Source organism: Emydura macquarii, unplaced genomic scaffold (genome assembly GCF_026122565.2).
Source record: "Emydura macquarii macquarii isolate MOO-44397 ecotype Brisbane River unplaced genomic scaffold, CSIRO-AGI_Emac_v2 contig_1119, whole genome shotgun sequence".
Lineage (NCBI taxonomy): Eukaryota > Metazoa > Chordata > Testudines > Chelidae > Emydura > Emydura macquarii.
In genome coordinates this window covers 1135553-1155821 of record NW_027131256.1, presented here as the reverse complement: position 1 = coordinate 1155821, position 20269 = coordinate 1135553, and the positions used below count along the sequence as shown (strand labels likewise).

Genomic DNA, 20269 nt, shown 5'->3' with positions numbered 1-20269 from the left:
TATCTACAGAGACACACCTACTCTGCCGAGGTGTTCGACAGACAGATCTGCTTTGCCAAAGTGATCAATTTTGGCTGGTTTTGGGTTACAATTCACTTAATATTGAATGCAGGGATAGTGAACTATTGTTATCCTTATTCCATGAGTAAAGGGCAGCAGAACTGTACTTACTGATTGAGGGTGTCACCCTAAACTGAACGTTGCTTGCTAAGTAGAGGGCAGAGATGCCAAATCCCACTGAAGAAGAGAGAGGGATGGGGACTGGTGTTGCTCCGTGATGGTGTGGACTCTTTCTAGTGAGTGCTAAAAACCATTTGAGCCTCCCTTCTCCAGCGTTAAAAATAGTTGACTGGACTCCACTGAGAGTCCTTGTTTCTATTCCGTGATTACTAGAGCTGACCTCACTGATGAGCTAAACCTTTAGACCTGATGTGGGCACAGTGTTGCAGTGAAAGATGACATAGAGGCAGCAGCACAGAAGTTTCCCACTCCCCAGTGACATCGCTAAGAGCTGAGATCACAAAGCTGGACTAGGTGGGGGGAAATGGCATCACAGCAGTGGCAGTGAGTGGCAAGCAGCAGCAGTGAGAACAGTGGCAGAGATGAGTGGTAGCAGAAATAACAGCAGTTGCAAGTGCTGAACAGCAGCAGAGAGACCAGCAAGTCAGTTGCAGAGACAGTGGCAGCAGCGGATGAATTGCGCGACGCCTCTGGCCTGGCCTTTCAGGGGTGGGAAGTGAACCCATGTGAATGCAACGCTGAACTCTGGGTCTTTGCTGAGTAAGGACAACCAACTGTGAGCGTGGTGCAGTGGAGGACCACTCGCTGATGGTGGGGGAATACTAAAGAAGCCCACCACAATAGCAGTTAACTTCAGGGAGGGGAACTGCACAAAAATGAGGAAGCTAGTTACATGGAAATTAAAAGGTATGGTCACAAAAGTGAAATGTCTGCAAACTGCATGGACATTTTTTAAAAACACCATAACAGAGGCTTGAATTAAAGTATACCTGTCACGGAATCCCTTGAACCACTCGGGCGCAGCCAGTCAGGACTCTAGTGCTTCGGAGTCTGTCTCTCGGGTCTCCACACACCAGTGCTGCAGCCTCCTGACTCTGGCCCCGCAGTGTTCAGCACTCCTGCTTTGGATGTGTCCCCGGGAGTTCCTCCCTGCCTCAAGGGCCATGCACCCCGCCTTGCAGTCAGAAGCAATTCACAGCCAGCGTGAAAGTCAGAAGGGTTGATTAGTTCTCAGGTTCACAGCGTAGAAAGACTTTGCTCGCTATCAGCCTCAACTAGGAGTTACAGCAGCAACCACCTGGAGAGCCCCATTCTCAGGGCTCCCTCCCGGCCAGGCCCCCACGGGGGACTGCCCTCTTTCTCCAGCTACCCCCAGAGCTGTCCCCTTACCCTTCCCAGTCCTTTGTCTCCATTCCCGGGCAAGGGGGCCATTCCTCAGCTGCCACAACCTATTCCAGCTGGCTGACTCAGGAGGCTGGCGAACATGTGGCTACGGAAGGCCTTTCCGCCCTCCGCTGGCCTCCGCAACGATTACACACCCAGGTCCCATCACCGAAAAACATAAGAAATATATGAGGGGGGAAACTGAGGCGCGCACACACTGCACTCAGAGAAATCCCCCAAAATACCTCCACTTCGCCACAATGCCCCAAACTAAACAATATAGTAAGAGGACCAGAAAAGTGCCACCATGGCTAAGCAGCCAAGTAAAAGAAGTGGTTAGTGGCAAAAAGGCATCCTTTGAAAACTGGAAGTCAAATCCTAGTCTAGCACTGGCTTTTTCCTGACTGGTCCATTGAATTGGGACGTCTTAATACTATGATAATGGGCACTGCCCCAAACGTGATTTCAGATAAAAGCTTATTAGCCAGTGGAACTAACTGATGAAAGGTATTACTGAGGCCAAGAATGCAGCAGGATTCAAATCAGTATGAGACATTCACATGGATAATGAGAATTTCCCCAGCTATGCTACGCAGGATTAAAAAACCAGGGCTATACACCCTGTCTCAGGGCATGCGCCAACCACTAACTAAGAAATGTTTCTTATGGATGGATTACTCCATAACTGGCTGCCGTGGGGTTTCTTGCACCTTCCTCTGATGCATCTGATACTGGCCAGTATCAGAAAGAAGATACTGAATTAGACAACCATTCGACTAATCTAGAATGACAATTCTTAAGTTCCTAATGCCACTGTAATGTTGTAGAAAGACCCTTTTCTTTTTCCTGACTAAGACTTTGGAACAACTAAGGGAGAGACAACCCCAGAATAAATCGATCATTTTTTTTCCTGAGGCCCAATGGGGTGTTTAGGAGTTTTTATAATCAGGTCCTTGTAGTTCTCCAGAATGACAGGGTGTCTTCAGTAAAGTTGCTTGATTTTTATGTTCACATTGAGTCTTAAAACCAAATTATCAGCTGCTCTGGCCATGTGCCACTTTCAGAAAGTAAGCAGGAAAGCATGTGGTATAAATCAGCCTAGAAATGGCCCGTAGGCTTAGCATATAACTAGGTGTAAAGAAATTGGCTGTGGAATCAGCTCCTAAGTAAGAGCGGAAGCCTGATCATTTAAGATATTTAACACTGATCTGAGTAAAGCACTGGGTGATACTGGGTAGGGAGTGATCTTGCACTGGCTCATGAGAGGATGGACTAGATGGGACCTAACAGGTCTTTTCCATTACTAAATGCTCTGATTCAAAGGCATCCAGTGGTCTGAGACAGAACAAGTAGGGGAATCCATGGGGTTATATCTCCCTACAACCCTGGGGAAAGGTCTGCAAGTGGTAGCTGACTGAGTGCTCTTCCCCACTGCCTTTACTGGCATTCATTGGTGTATTGGTCTAATGTATTCATCCAACCATCACTTTACTTCTCCAAAATGTCTCTTCCAGGATATGACACACATACAGTATGTGCTCTTTTGCCCTGGTTGAATCAGAGCCTTTTAAATGTTAGTGGATTGAATGCTCAGTATTTATGTTTCTATGTTTAGCTACAAAACATGTTTTCTACTGTGAAGGGTTAGGCTAATCATTGATAGGCTGATGCCCATAAAAAAAGTCCCATAATTGCACAATGAAAGAACCCAGGCTACAGCTCTGTCTTTTAAAGTTTAGAGCTTAAACATTTGGGGGTTGCTTGAGCCTCTCTCCCTTATTTTGGTCCCACATTTCATAGTAAAGCACTTCACACATGTCATCCCAGGACCTTGCATGCATAATAATCTGAAACCGTAACAAGGCCTCACCCTTTTCAACTCAAGAGTTGTTTCACGAGTTGCTCACCAGAAATTCCAGCATTGGAAGCCAAGTCTACTGGTAGGCAGGAATCGAAAAGGTGGGTATGTTCCTCTGGTTGCCGTTGCCCCTCTGGTTTATATTCTAGGCAGGACTTGCTGCTTCCCTACAGGAGCTGACGTATGTGGAATCTTCTATTCCATGGGCAGGATTACAGTTGATATGCCATATACTAGAGAATAAGTTCAGTGCAGGTCAATGCTTTTGTACAAATATCTCCCTGTAAATTAGAGGCATCATTTTATACATGAGTTGGTTTGCAAATATCTGCAGTATGGTGACTCTAATCCTCAGCTGTGGTGTATATGACCGAAGAAAATGTGCTGCCAAGGTAATACCAGCCCCTGGGCAAGGATATATATTGATTTCTAGGAAGACTAATGTCAGGATGTAAGGTAGAGGAACAGATTAACTGAGATGAATGCAATAAAATAGAGCAAAAGGGTTTCTAGGGAACCCATACGTTTCTCATTAGTTCATTTCACTGACACTATGAACTTCCAACATACTACCTGCCTCTGTATGTGACCTAAAGAGGCAACACCGTGCAGTGATGAGTCTGTGCAAGCGCTGTTGCAGAACCAAGCATCACCTCTGTGAATTTATAGGACGCCTGTTATCTAAAGAACCAAAAGCTCTGTACTTTATACACACACAGATCATCAACTCACTGCTGCAATCCCGCCACCTATCAGGTGTGGCATGACAAATGTTTAACATCAGACTGCAACACTACACAGCAGATTAGAACAGGAAGTGAAGGAAAATATTATATCCCAACTCCTTGGGCTTCAAGCTCCAGCCCGAGCTGCAACTTCAAAGTCCTGTGTTTACAGCTAGTTTTAGAGCAATAGCGCAAGCTCTGCTAACCCAAGTCTGTTGATCTGGGCTAGGAGGCTTGCGTCTTCTTGGTCCAAACTGTAGACATGCTCAAAGGAATCTTGCACGGAAGCCTAGAAATAGCCAAGCTTGGGAGAAAGCTGAATCTGAGGTTTATGCTATATTGTTACCATTATGTAGTGCCTAAACTCCCTGCTCAGGACCAGGCTTCTGTAGTGCTAGCCATCTACCTGTCAACAGGCTCACATTTTTGGTTACAGAATGAAGCCATTTCAAGGTTTCTTTCCTGCATTCCCACTTTGACAGGGCTATGTTACGTATGGGCTGGTGCCTGCAGGCAGGTACAGCCAGCAGGGGCTTTTACAGAAGTACTGTATCTCTCTATATGTGTAAAGAGTTAGTGAATAATAGATAAGACACCACTAGATGGCAGGCAGTGGTATGTCGTCTAGTTCCTGGGTTTTATAGAACTGCTAAAACCTGTTGTTTTGCACTCTAAATGGTTTCCTCTAGCTGCTCTTTGCCTGCAGATCATGACATGTCAGAAATAAAATCGTTTTTACGGCTTCAGTTCTTCATTGTGGCCAATTGAGTCACTTCAGCCATAGCTGTGAGCCACACTCCCTGCCACAGTGCAAATGCAAGTGTGAAAAGGGGAGTTTTTTCACAGCCTCACAGACAAAACTATGAAGTGGAGTAAGACAGGAGAAAGGCAGCGTAGCAATCAGAGTGTATACACTGAACACAGCAATTCAGTTATGTCCATAGATTCATAGGTTTTAAGGCCAGAAGGGACCATTAGAACATCTAGTCTGAACTTCTGTATAACACAGATATAAATATAGCTACACATTTGTTGAGCCCAGTAACGTCTGTTTGGCTAAAGCATATCTTCCAGAAAGGATCCAGTCTTGATTTGAAGACTTCAAGAGCTGAAGAATCTATCATTTCCTGCGGTAGTTTTCTCCAACGGCCAATCATCCTTACTGATCAAATTTGAAATCTGGTGCAAATTTTTAATTTGACTGCCTTTCATTTCCGGCCATTGGTTCTTGTTATGCCTTTCTCTGCTACATTAAAGATCCCTTTAGTATCTGGTATTTTCTCCCTGTGAAGGTATTTTATGTACCTTGATCAAGTCACCTCTTGATCTTCTTTTCGATAGTTAAACAGATTGAGCTCCTTAAATTTCTCACTGCGAGTCATTTGTTCCACCCCTCAAATCATTGTTATGGCTCTTCTCTGCACCATGTCCAATTTTTCAATATCCTTTTTAAAATGTGGACACTGGATCTGGATGCAGTATTCCAGTATCCATTTCACCAATGCCATATACAGAGGTAAAATCACCTCTCTCCTACTCCTCTAGGAACAAAGAATGCAGGCCATTATTACAGGCTGGGGGAAGCAGTGATTCTGAAAAGGACAGAAATGGTGGGCAATCCCCTGAACATGGCCCCTTAGTACAACACTGTGGCCCAAAGGGCTAAGTTGACATATAAATAAGGGAATCTCAGACATAAGGAGATTATATTACTCTGTATTTGGCGCTGGTGCGACCACTACTGGAACACTGTCCAGTTCTAGAGTCCACAATTCAAGAAAGGTGTTAATAAATTGGAGAGGATACAGAGAAGAGTCACAAAAATGACTGAAGGATTAAAAAACATGTTATATTCAGAGATTCCAAGAGCCCAACCTGTTTATCTCAACAAAAAGGAAGTTAAGGGGCAACTTGATCAAAGTCTATAAGTACCTTCATGGAGCAGAATCCATTTTGAAGCACTTGGAGGAGAGGAAGGTGAATAGGAGCAGTCAGCATGGATTCACCAAGGGCAAGTCATGCCTGACCAATCTGATTGCCTTCTATGATGAGATGACTGGCTCTGTGGATGTGGGGAAAGCAGTGGACATGATATACCTTGATTTTAGCAAAGCTTTTGATACGGTCTCCCACAGTATTCTTGCCAGCAAGTTAAAGAAATATGGATTGGATGAATGGACTATAAAGTGGACAGAAAGCTGGCTAGATCATCAGGCTCAACAGGTAGTGATCAACAGCTCAGTGTCTAGTTGGCAGCTGGTATCAAGTGGAGTGCACCAGGGATTGGTCCTGGGGTCGGTTTTCTTCAACATCTTTATTATCTGGATGATGGGGTGGATTGCACCCTCAGCAAGTTTGCAGAGTGAGGGGGGATTTGATAGCAGCTGTCAACTACTTGAAGGGGTGTTCCAGGGAGGATGGAGCTAGGCTGTTCTCAGTGGTGGCAGATGACAGAACAAGGAGCAACGGTCTCAAATTCCAGGGGGGGAGGTCTAGGTGGGATATTAGGAAAAACTTTTTCACTAGGAAGGTGGTGAAGCACTGGAATGGGTTACCTAGGGAGGTGGTGGAATCTCCATCCTTAGAGGTTTTTAAGGCCCAGCTTGACAGAGCCCTGGCTGGGATGATTTAGTTGGGGTTGGACAAAATGACCTCCTGAGGTCCCTTCCAAGTATAATCTACTATGATTCTATGGAGAACAAAACTTTGAAAATGAGCTCTTTAATCTAGCAGACAAAGTTATAGAATTTGCAACCTAAAAATAAGGAGCACATTTTTAACCATGGGCATTATTACCCATTGGAGCAACTTTCCAAGGGTTGTGTTGGCTTTTCCATCACTGACAATTTTTAAATCAAGATTGGATGTTTTTCTAAAAGATATGCTCTAGTTCCAGCAGAAATTAATTCAGGGAAGTCCCATGACTTGTATTATACCGAAGTGCAAAGGAGATAATCACAGATCTCTTCTGGCCTTCTAATCTATTAATCTACTTCTGTGTGTATACAATCATCAATTTCATTAGCAATTTTTGTCAAGCATCGTACTGGAGCTCATGTTGACTTGATTGTCTGCTGTGACATCTAAGCGGACCTTTTCAGAATCCCTGCTTACCAGGATACAGTTCCCCATCCTGTAAGTATGGTCTAGAATGATTCTTTGTTCCTAGATGTATGACTTTGAATTTGGCTGTATTATAACACATTTTGTTTGAATGGATTCAGTTTACCAAGAAATACAGCTCAGTCTATATGACTCCCCTGTCCTCATCATTATTTGCCACTCCACCACTCTTTATGTCATCTGCAAATTTTATTAGCAAAGATTTTTTATATTTATTTTCAGATCATGATAAAAATCTTCAATAGCAACAAGTCTAGAACTGATTCTTTCTCGCCACTAGAAATACACCCATGTTTGATGATGATTCCTCACTGGGAACTACTCTTTGAGTTCTGTCATGTAGCAAGTTCTAAATCTCTTCAGTGTGTGCTTTACTGATACTGTATAGTGCTATTTTTTAATCACAATGGGCATTACTTGTGTGCTACTAAGACAAACTCCTTACATTACTTCTATGCAGTTATCTTTATTAACTAAGCTTGTTGTTGCATCAAAAAATGAAATCAGGTTTGTATGACTAGACCTATTTTCCATAAAACTATATTGACTGGCATTAATTATATTCCCATCTTTAATTCTTTATCAATGAATCCCATATCAATTTTGGATAATGGCCGCTTACTCATTTGCAGCATTTACAGCTAGCAGATGCAGAAAGACAAGATTAAATAAAATCCTAGATTCTTTAGGAAGCTACCTTTTGCCTAAAAGCAATGGAATATATAAGAGAGATCTTTTCAGTATATCTGATCAAAATGAAACTGAAACTATAGACCAATAGACAACCAGGTTGCCACGGTCTCTCCTGCTCATGCAAAATTGGTACACTTGCAGTCAGACTTATTAGAGATTGTGTAGTTTTGTGCACCCAAGATAATGAAGACAGAGTGCACTTGCTATGCCACTTCTAAATTGGAACCAGGAGCATGCACAGGTATTTAAATGTGGCCCCTTTTGGAGAGGCATTTTTTGTGCCCCTGCTGTGGCCCCAGGGCTGGGAGGAGTTCTGTGCCCCCAACGATTATTGGGGGGTGCCTATGCCCCTGCTTGTCCCCCCTTGCAAACTCCCCTGGTTGGAACTTAATCAGACTGTTTATCTGCTGCCATAAAAAACATTAGAAATAATGGAAGACACGTCACACACAAAATAAAGGCAAACACAGACTAAAACAAGAAATAGGACAATGGGGAAAAAATGGTAAGTACAAACAATCCATGTATTGTGGGAGAAACCTTGAAAAAAGCAAACATCTAGCATATAATGCCACGTGCTTATTGCAAGAAAAAAGTCATTATGCAAAATTATGCAAATAATAACAGAAACAATTCTGTAATATACAGCAAGTGGGGAGTGACAATGACTCCTCCTCACGTTATTTTATCTTCACCACCCACTGTATTAGGAATGTGAAGGGCAAAGGAAAAAGTGGTTTGTACAACTAAAACGTCAAGCATTACCAAGGCGCCCAGCTCAGACATTCATCTGTCAAATTGACAGTGGCTCTTCTTGCAAAATGTAACTATGCTCAAACAGCTTTAAGGGTTACTGCAAAATTATTCAAGATAAATCACTCAGATTGCTGACGTGCAACTCCATGCTAAAACGATGGCACTTTTATGTACTCTCTGGGATGATGTGTATTGACATGTCCATATGGAGGAATCCCCAGAGACTAGACTTTGACATAACTAACGTGCCACAAGTCCCTCTGCTGTCAGCAGAATCCAGTGAAAATTGGGGCTTTTGCAAGTGGCCGATGAAATAATGATCTGCCATGCTTAAAGGGTTTCTGCCATGTGCCTCTAATAAAGAAACAAACTCAACCAATCTGAGGATGTTTTTAAAGTCATCAGTTTAGTCAAATCAGCAGATTAATGCAGCAGGTAAATCAATCCTCACAAGTCCTAAAACTGGAATCCAGGGAGGTGCCTGTCCAGTTAGTTATAACCTCCAATTAGAGAACTTCACTGACAGTAAAGCAGTCAGCTTAACTGGCTGAATATTTTAGTACTGAAATCAAATGACTGTTTACATCTAAATTACAACCTGAAAGCCAGTTAAAGCGTCCTCCTTGGATTTCACTGATATGTGTGATGACTAAGCCTATCCTTTCCCCATCGCCAACACAGATTCAGACCTTGTTGAGAGCTCTCCTTTAATACTTTATAGCTGGCAGCATAGTTTCTTTGGACACTTGCACAGAATAAGCAACACAGTCAATGATTTGATGAGCGACAGTTTAGTGCTATTTGGATTTGAGGGCTTATTCTTTCTGGCTCCTTCCCCGTGTGGACTTTACAGGTGCTCACGCACACAGGCAGGCAACCAGCCACACTAATAATAAAAAGGCTGGGAAATCTCCCAACTAATAAAAACAAAAGGCAAAAGTAGAAAAAAAGGAAAAATAAAATACCTAAGATAAGAGGGGGGTTGACCTCTCCAGTTCTTGCAGCCCTCAGTCTCACATGGAATAGGAGCTGTAGCTGCAGTTAAGAAACCAGATGATGATCTTGCTGGGACAGTACTTCATGCTAGCAGGGCCTTACTGGCAGACTGTTCAGGGGCTGACATAGCCCAGTCAGTGTTGTCTTCTTGTAGACTTGCCTCGGGAAGTGGGAACATCAGTCCAGATGTGTTAACCCACAGGAACCAAAACCTCCCACCTTCACCTTGATCTTGCAATTCGAGCTTGCTCCACCTCCTGGCACCTCCTTCCAACCTCTAAGTCATGTCTGAAGTATGCCTTGGACTCCAGCAACATGGCCTGGTTCAGCTGAAACGAGGCAAACTTTGGGCTAATGTCTGTTTAGAAAAGCCAGCAGTTTTCTTGAAATAGTCATTGTTGCAAATCACATGCAGTGTAGACATATGAACCCAAAAATATCAAAGATGAAGGAAGCACATGAACCAGAGTTTTGAGGACGTTGCCATAGTCCCATCTCCAGGTTAAATAGTTATGTGTTGACATCGATTCTCGCTTGCAGGAAAGGGCTCTCAAAAATCCATAACAATAACTGGTTGCAAAAATTTCTGACACAAAAACCAAACATGCAAATCATGTTTTCACCAGCAATTATTCAAAATAAATGGACATCTCATGCCAGATGTCACATCTTTCCTTTCAAACAAGAGAATTTGGGAACTTAGAGACCATTACAGTCTAACCGGGGAAAAGGTTACACAGCTTGTCTTCTTTATTAACTGTCCATCTCAAAGCAGAAAGTTACTTTACAGCTGATCAATATGAATTCCATTTGAAATAGAAATAATTGAAGTTTATACTAAGTCTGTATTCTCGTTACACTATTTCCCACACGGAGGTGAAAGACTTCATAAGTCAGTTAATCTTCAGTGAATTCCTAGCACATCAACAAGGGGACTGTGACATGCCCCCGAGTACAGTCTGGACTGTTGGATCTTAACTCAGCAGTCTGCTGGGCACTGCGCCTTGGTTTGCTGTGTGAGCTGCCACTCTGCCCACTCACTCCAACCTCTCGCATGCAAGTAACCCCCAGACAAATGCCAGAGTGTTATGCCCAGCCACTCTTGAATTACTTTGTAGGGCAGCACCTGCGTATACCTAGACCCCATCTTCCACCCCAGAAATGTGCCTCTCACACAGCTCGAGACCCCCTGAACAGAGTAAGCTCATTCATTAGTTCATCATTCCATCACAGGGTATAAATATACACCAGCCTTTGTAAGCTGAGTAGATTCCCCAGACTTCAGTCAAAAACGCGCTGGCTTAAATAAAACATTAAAATAAGTTTATTAACTACAAGGAGAGAGAGATTTTAAATGATTGTAAATGGTATAGGCATAGAAGCTCAGAATTAGTTACAAAAAGAAAGAAAAGAGAAAATCGCAGTCTAGTTCCTAAACTCTATCAAGCTAAGTTAAATTTGAAGCAATAAGGTTTCTCTTATCCAAAAACCTACAGCAGTCTGTGCTAATTGGAAAGTTTTCCAGCTAGGACGACTTCCCTGAAGTCAATAATGTTTCTCTCTTCCAGACAATCTTGTTGCCTTCTCTATGGGTTGGGGAGGAGAGGTGGACTGCTGATATCACTGACCCTTATTTTATACGCTCCTCCTAGTGCTGGAGAAATCCTTGCTGTGTCATGGGGTCAGGCAGCCCCCATTGCCTAAGTGTTTTGCACTTAGGCCTGGTCTACGCTAGAGAGTTTTGTCGACAAAAGTCAGCTTTTGTTGACAAAACAGTGCTAGTGTACACACCACAGTCACCTCCCTGCCGACAAAACTGCCATTTTTCTGACAAAAAAACCCTACCTCTACGAGAAGTAGAGGCAGAGCGAGGGCGACAGTGTCAGTGTAGACACCGAGTCCTCTTAGAGCAGAGTGGGGGCTGTCATACTTGTCAGTTTCACTGCTGCCCAGCTGTGAGCCCGGGCACAGGCAGCTACAGCCCCACTGGCAGTCTGGGATGCTGTCAAGACGCAGGTGGCTGCTGCCCCACTGGTAGCTGGGGACGTTGGCAAGCCCCAGGTGGCTGAAGCCCAGCTGCGAGCCCAGGTGTGGGTGGCTGCAGCCCCACGGGCAGCCCAGGATGCTGGCAAGCCGTGGGCAGCTGCCACCCGGCTGTGACCCGGGGTGCGGGCGGCTGCCTCCCAGCTCCCGGCTGCAACTTGGGACTGGACAAGACGCAGGGGGCTGCAGCCGGCTCCTGGCCTGGGATCGGGAGTGGGGAGGGCAGCCCACAGGGAGCCCAGGAGCCTGTGGGTTCCCTGCAGGGTCTGAGAGATGTCTCTCAGCTCCCCCAACACTGCCCCTTAGGTCAGTAGAAGTGGTCCTGGTGAGGACACACTCCACCTGCTCAAGGAGAGCAGTGTGGACATCAGCCACCGCTGAATGTGGCTGAAAGTCGACATATCTTATGTTGACCAATTTTTGTAGTGTAGACAAGGCCTTAATCCTTCATATGAATTGCAAATTCTTCCTTGCCCCTCCCATATACGTGAGGCTTGACATGTAATGCTTGTTTTACAGTTCCTTTGTAATTTCTAGGAAGCTAGTCGGTGGGCGTTTCCCAAACTCACAACATGTTTCAGTAACAAACATAGCAAAATCTCATGAACTCATATACAATGATGACACATACATTTCAACAGGACAGTAATGTTCAACAGATTACAACTTTTCCAATGATACCTCACAAGGCACACGTACAAGATTTACCACAGTTTTATAAAAGTGGTGATTTTAATAGTGTAGACTGTCACAGGGATGTATAAAATACCTGATCAATGAAGCAGAGCATGGATTCACATATATAGGGATACCAAATATACCTTTGTGACATTTCCCAGTGTATAATCTGAACTGACATCTCAACTATATCCCCTCAATTCTCCAACTTGGAGAGCCCTTTACACTGCTTCGCTGTGAGAGCAACCTCTCTTGGTTACCTCCAGCATGTAAATCACTCCCAGCTATATGGTGTGAGTGCTATAGCCAGCCACCAATGGATTACATTGCAAGGCAACACCAGAAAACCCCCAGTCTCAGTCTTTCCCCCAGAAATGTGCATCTTGGATTGCCCAGCACCTTTCAGGACAATACAAACTCGTATAAAGTCCATCATTTCATTGATAGAAAATGATATGCACAAATCTTATCTCAAGTGGAGTTTCCCCAAACACTTCAATCCAAACATACTCTGGTTTAGATGAAACAATAAAAACAAGTTTATTAACTACAGAAAGGTAGATTTTAAATGATTATAAGTAATGAGGCATAAAAGTTAGAATTGGTTACAAAGAAATAAAAGATAAAACACAGCAAACACCTAACTTGACAAACTAAGTGAATTCAAAGCAAAAGATTCCTCTCACCACCTGCTTTAGTGGTCTTACTGACTGAACTCCTTTCAGACAGGATCTCTGACTAATGATGCTTCCTTTGTCCTTCAAGCGTTGTTGATGCTGTGAATCGAGATGAAGGGAGAGGTGATTTGGGGCCTCTGTTTCTCATTTTTATCCTTTTAGTCTTCTATGAGAATCATCTCCAGCTGGATTTCAGGAGACAGAAAGTTTGGGAAGTCAGGAACTTCCAGCTGTTTCTTTGCCAAGATGTAAATTTCTCGCTCACACCCTTTTTCCAGCCAAAAATGGCCACTTAACCAGGTGATAGTTATCTGATATTGTTGACATCTGGCAGAGGTGTCAGTTTGCCTTTTGTCTTTAAAGAACTGGTTTGTGCCTGCTTTTCTAAACTTGGACTATGCCTCAGTAATGCTATACAGTAGAGTCTTATAACGTTACATAAAATGTTACCACGCATATTTCATCAGGACAATAATGATCAGTACATTATGAGTTTTCAAATGATACCTCACAAAGCACATTTTGTACAAAAGCCATTACAGTCTTTTAAAAAGGGTGAACTGCCTTATGATGGTTGATTACTCTTTGGATTATTGAGAAATATGTCCCTTATGTGCAATAACAGCAGCTTCTGTCACTGAATGCGGCAAAGCTCAATTTTACTGGTATGGCAGTCCAGAGACAGTTATTACACATAATGGACTTCAGTTTGCCTGTCAAGAATTTGCATAGTTTTTAGCATTAGCACAGGCCAGTGACGTAGACGGAAGCAGCTATCAAGATAGCCAAGAAACTGCTAAAAATGCATACAAGATCTTAACGACTCATGGACAGTATTAGGGGACTGGAGAAATACATAGAAGGCATGGGAATCAGCCCAGTACAGCGTCTCACATCACATCACACATCGACCCTACTGCCTACAGCAAATAAACTTTAGAAGCCAGCAGTAATGGAAGAAGTGACAGAACAAATTAACCATTGGTGACACCTGCTAAGGTAACTAGCCTGCAGGTAGGAGCTTTTAGTCCACTTTGCCACATCCATTGCCATTATCTGAAGACCAATCTCGAGGCATCAGCAGAATTCATAGCACTCTCTGCACTGCTGGCGACGGATACTGATGCTTCATGCCAGCTCCCCACACCCATGTGCCTGGCCCAGCTAGATGGTGCTGGAGCCGTCATCTGTTTCCATATCCAAGATGTGTTCCCCCGCGCTTCAGATCCAGACAAGGGGAACTGCTACTGCCTGCATCCCTCCCCCGGCATCTGCTCCTGCCTGACTGGGCGGCTCAGATAGGCAGGCCTGATTTTGATTTGCTTTACAATTTCGTTTTGTGTATGCATAGGGGTGGGGAATGTGCTGCTCTTTGGGTTCTTACGATTATGTAATGTATTTATAGCTGATGCCAAGGGCACCTATGAGTCAAGACTGTGTGTGTTCTTTTAAGTATGCTATGGAAATGTAATTATTCAAATAAGTAATGGATAAGTATGAGCAATGAGAACATCCACAGTAACTTTAGATAGGAGACAATGCTATAAGATATAAACTTCATGCCTGAGGGATAAAGCAGCAACAAACTGGCAGGGATTAGAAGGAAACTTCCTATATGGGTGAGTCATTCCTTAACTGACAATACTGGGTTTCTTGCTCCTTCTTTTGATACATCTGGTACTAGGCACTGTCAGAGACAGGACATTTGACTAAATGGACAACTGGCCCTATCTGGTATGGCAGCTCCTGTGGTCCTAGGATTGGTTAACTGCTCACACCAACAGCACATGAGAGTTTAAGACAGGACGTGAAGAATACTCTAGCTAAACTGCAGGGAGAACGTACAGAATAGAATTACCCACACTGCAATTTGACTAGGATGCCAGATTAACACACTTCTGGAAAAATGCCCCAAGATCTCTAGGGCCTACAGGTGGTGAAGGGACTTGGTTTAATGTTCCACCTGAAATGCAGTGTATTTTTTATAAAATGAAGAAAAAAGCTTTGAGTAACATCTCCACGTCAGTCAATAGCTGATTGTTAGTAAAGAACCAAGCGAAGGTGGGGAGTGTGGTTTGTATGTAGCAGGCTGGCTAAGTGGGTTGATAGCCTCATTTAGTGACTGGCCTACATGGAAGACAGGAGCCTGCTACTGCTCTGAGTGAATAGCGTCACCTCATGCGGTGAGGGCTTTTGGGTCTTGGGCTGAAGGTTCTGGTGCTCACAGAAGACCTGTGTCAAGGAAGGGTTGTCACATGCAAGCATTCAAGGCATCTCTGTCTCTCTCTCTAGGTTCTGAAGCATCTGCGTCATTTGAATTTCACCAGTAACATGGGGGAGCAAGTGGATTTTGACGAGTTTGGGGACCTGATAGGGAATTACTCAATCATCAATTGGCACCTGTCACCAGAGGACGGCTCCATCATGTTTGAGGAGGTCGGACACTACAATGTTTATGCCAAGAAGGGAGAGAGGCTCTTTATCAATGAAAACAAAATCCTGTGGAGTGGATTCTCCAGGGAGGTAAGTGCCATAGGTCACCTTAAACCCCTCACAGCAGTCTTTTCCAAATCTTTGAAAGCTGAGCCTCTTCTTCTTCCAGACAATTAGAACAATCACACACATGCCCCTGCACTGCAATGCCACTTTGTGTTATTAAAGGCTGGTTCATCTTCATTTATATATCTTCCATGTCCCCCAAGTCTCTCTCTCGCACACACACACACACACTCTCTCTCTCTCTCTCTCTGTCTGGGAAATGTTAGACTGGATCTTCATAATTCTTCCTCCCCTTCCTTACATGCTTTGTTGAGCAGTGAAATAGTTAAGAATGCTGATATGTAAAATAGTGTTGCCCCTTTTGGCCCCAGTGGTTAGCCAAAAGTCAATGCCCTGCAGTGTTGTTTCTGTTAGAAAGAGAAATTGATTATATGAATCAGGTATATTCTTGGGTTTTGGGGGGGTTTATTTGCAAAGAATGTACACTGAATCCAGTTTCCCTGAGCACAGTAGAAACAAACAACAGCAGGCAGTTTCTTTGTTCAGAAATCCCCAGGTCTGCCACTCTAGCAAGCTCTGTGCCCAAGAAACTGTCCCCTTGCTTCCTCTCAGGGAATTTTTTCCTCTCAGGAAGATGGAACTCCATCTGTTGACTTCCTATCTCCAATATCTATAATCTTTAATCCTGATCTAGCACCTGCATTTACAACAAGGGCAAACCTCTGTTAATCTACCTAAATTATCTCTGGCCTGCCTTGCCATCTATTGTCTCAGGCAACAACTTCCATTTTCTGCAGCTGGCTTTACTATATGTTACATGCATATATATTCATAGACGAGGTCCAATATAGCATTCCCCTGTGTTGGCTGCGACATTTTTTTAAGTTAGGAAATTGGAGAGTATTGAGAAAGAGAGAGAGACACCTTCAGGATGGGTCTCTCTCCAGAATTGTATACTGTGCTCATCACCATAGTATCTGACCTTAGCACATTTTGTACTTTCTCATCACATAATGAAGTATGCATGAGCCCTTCCCCAGCAAGATACTAGATCATGCATTTGCATGTTTAACCAGACTATGATTTGTCTTACAGGTGCCAGTCTCTAACTGCACCAGGGATTGCCTCCCGGGTACCAGAAAAGGTATCATCGAGGGAGAGCCCACCTGTTGTTTTCAGTGTGTGAAATGCTCTGATGGGGAATACAGTGATGAAACAGGTAATATAGAAAAGGCTTGCGTGGTTTGCAAAGATTCCTGTGAGCCCCCCTAGTGGATCCCATTTATAAGTGCAATTAATTCCCAACCATTTTTCTAGTCGGTTAGAATAAGGCAGAGCTGAAGCAACAGAGAACATTTCCCTGGGAAAGTCCCCTGAGAGAATACCCCATGGGGAAAATGCATGAAGAATGATTAGTTCCTTTAAGTGAATTCATGCCGGTGAAAGCTGCCAGATGCACAGACCTGAAGAATGAACCCTTCAGTCTTCCACAGAATAGATACAACACATGCAGCAGCAGCAGCCTCCTTTCAAACTGTCTCAAGGCACTGCCAATGGGCTTCATAGCTAACCTGGAGGGACCCTCTCTAAAGGGCAGAGGAGAGTTCCGTTTCCATGCACCATTCATTTCCTAGCCTCTGTTAAGAAAATCTGCTTTCACCCCCCTCAGAGCCATGTCAGTTTTATTCCCTATTGTACAGCTAGGTTTCCTAAGAAAGAGAAAGGAAAGAACTTGCCCAAGGGCACATAGGAAGCCCCTGGAAGAATCAAGGCTAGAACCCAGGAATCTGACGTCAGTATTCCTACTACACCATGGCAATAATTTTTGATCCCCCAACAACCTGTTGGTGAAATGCTCCAAATCTGAATTCCAGTCTGCATCCACCTGCATGCACCTTTTCATTTTTATATTTTCAGGATTTTATTCCCCATTTTATCAGGCAATAAAATCCATTCTCTAGCAGAATCCATTGTAATCAGACATCCCTGTATTCACAATGCACTGATGAACATTTCCCTTAATTGTATCAGCTACCATAGTTTCTGCAGGAAATTAATAAAGTGGACTGATATGACCTATGGGCACAATTCAACTCCTGTTGAAGTGGGAGTTTGATTAAATCATACAATTCCACTCTGGAGGGAAAATGGAGTAACAGTTTTAGAGCGAATTGACAGGTCAGCCAGGATGACTCAGATAGCACCGTGAAGATGGAGGAGGTGGGTATGTGACGTGAAAGAGAGAAATCAGGAGGTAGAGAGTGAAGAGAGAGGTCGATAGTAAACACAGCAAGAGGCACAGAGCAGTATAGTGTGCACTGACTAGCAACTAGGACTTCAACATTCTAAAATTCTCCCAAGGAATTGGTGTGAAAAGCCGGAGTGCAGGCCCAAACTTTATAATGTGGCTCATAAATGGCCTTCATCTTTAATACAGACCTGTGGCTCCTGCGAGGCGACAGCTCCCATCATGCCACGTTCCTTCGTGAGCCAAGTAGTCAGAGCATTATATGCTGGAACCTGTACTCTCTTACAGAAAGCACTTCTGTAATTAAGATGAAGGGGGCTAAACATTGCCCCATTTTACTTTGGGTAGCCCTCCAGTCTAACTAACTTGTTCATCCAGTGTTATTTATTTTGCAGATGCGAGTGCTTGTAACAAATGCCCTGAGGATTTCTGGTCCAACGAAAATCACACATCCTGCATCCCCAAGCAGATAGAGTTCCTGTCCTGGACAGAGCCCTTTGGAATAGCTCTGACTCTCTTTGCTGTGCTGGGAATTTTCCTGACATCGTTTGTTCTGGGGGTCTTCACCAAGTTCCGCAATACACCCATAGTCAAGGCCACAAACCGGGAGTTGTCCTACCTCCTCCTGTTCTCCCTGCTGTGCTGCTTTTCCAGCTCGCTATTTTTCATTGGCAAACCCCAGGACTGGACTTGCCGTTTGCGGCAGCCAGCCTTTGGCATCAGCTTTGTCCTCTGCATCTCCTGCATCCTGGTAAAGACCAATCGCGTCCTGCTGGTTTTCGAAGCCAAGATCCCCACAAGCCTCCATCGCAAATGGTGGGGCCTCAATCTGCAGTTCCTGCTGGTCTTCTTGTGCACTTTTGTGCAGATCATCATCTGTGTGATCTGGCTCTACACAGCTCCCCCTTCCAGCTACCGGAACCATGAGTTGGAGGATGAGATCATCTTCCTCACCTGCCATGAGGGCTCTCTGATGGCTCTGGGCTTCCTGATTGGTTACACCTGTCTCCTGGCCGCCATCTGCTTCTTCTTCGCTTTCAAGTCTCGGAAGCTGCCCGAGAACTTCAACGAAGCCAAGTTCATCACCTTCAGCATGCTGATCTTCTTCATTGTTTGGATCTCCTTTATACCTGCCTACGCCAGTACCTATGGCAAGTTTGTCTCAGCGGTGGAGGTGATCGCCATCCTGGCTGCCAGCTTTGGGCAGTTGTCCTGCATATTCTTCAACAAGGTCTACATCATCCTCTTTAAGCCTTCCCGCAACACCATTGAGGAAGTGCGCTGCAGCACAGCTGCGCATGCCTTCAAAGTAGCAGCCAGGGCCACGCTGAGACGTAGCAATGTGTCGCGCAAGAGGTCTAACAGTCTGGGTGGGTCCACGGGCTCTACCCCATCATCCTCCATCAGTAGCAAGAGCAACCAGGAAGACCCCTTTCCTGTGCCTACCTCCACAGACAAGCAGCAGCAGCAGAAGCGTGGATGCAAGCAAAAAGTCAGCTTTGGCAGTGGGACTGTCACCCTGTCACTGAGCTTTGAGGAGCCCCAGAAGAACGCAGTGGCCAACCGCAATGCCAAGCGCAGGAACTCCCTAGAAGTTCAAAACAGTGATGACAGTCTGATGCGGCACAGGGCCCTGCTTCCCCTACAGAACAGCGAACCCTTAGGTGTCGAGCCTGGCTTCCAGGCAGCTTCAAGCCAAGAGTCCAGCTTACAGGAATCAGGAGTGGGAGAAACCAAACAAGAGGTGCAAAGCCCAGAAGAAGAGCCTCCTCTGCCGTCGGCAAATTCCCAGAATTTCATAGGTAGCGGAGGTAGCTCCGTCAGAGAGAACACAATACGTTTTTAACTAACAAAAACGATAAAATCCACCACAATTCGCCGGAGATTTCTCCTTTGGGAAAGACACACGGTGATGTAGCCACCACACCTTATTGTTAGTACAAGCAAAGAAACCCTCACCTGCCAAGGACACACAGGAGGACAGACTATCAGAAGGCTACATCTAGGGACCCTTGTACTGACAGTGTGTTTGTTTTCAAGAAATCAGGATCAGGACGTCTTGAAAGGACAAGTGAAAATCTTCTCCAGCTGGGTTTTAGTAAAACTTTGTCCTGCCTGCCCAACTGCAGCTCCACTGGCTGTGAGCATTTAGGCCTACATTCCACTGTACTCTGCTTTTACATTGATGTATAATACCCTTCTTCCCCGTTGTGTATCATACCCTGCTGTATCCTAGAGGTGAGATCTCCAACCATGTTAGACCAAGGAAAGGACTCACGGCTTTACAAAAACAGGACTTGCGGTTTGACCTGGGGAAAGGGGGCCTTTAAAAATAAACTAAATAAATATATAAATATTCTGGATGCTTTGTACAGCCAACGGCCTGAACATGTAAAGTATTTAATATGACAGACGGGCGCTCCCTGCGATTTGTATCAATAGATGTTCCAACCCCTGCTTCCTGTTGCTGCCAGGGAGAGCAGCAGTGAATGTGGACAGTATTCTCCATAGCTATCAGGGCATTAGATCAAGTTCCTACTGGCCTGTTGGTTTCTTCCAGTTGACATGT

At 44.4% G+C, this 20269-nt stretch overlaps 1 protein-coding gene across 1 annotated transcript in view; it reads left to right on the top strand.

Annotated features, from left to right (window-relative positions):
- The window catches only part of CASR (calcium sensing receptor), a 66257-nt gene extending 46222 nt beyond the window's left edge, over positions 1-20035 (top strand). The window contains exons 4-6 of the mRNA XM_067546352.1: positions 15246-15476; positions 16548-16671; positions 18096-20035. Coding sequence (XP_067402453.1) covers positions 15246-15476; positions 16548-16671; positions 18096-19546 — 1806 coding nt within the window. The 3' untranslated portion in view covers positions 19547-20035. The remainder of the gene's footprint in view (positions 1-15245; positions 15477-16547; positions 16672-18095) is intronic.
- Positions 20036-20269: the final 234 nt, after the last annotated feature.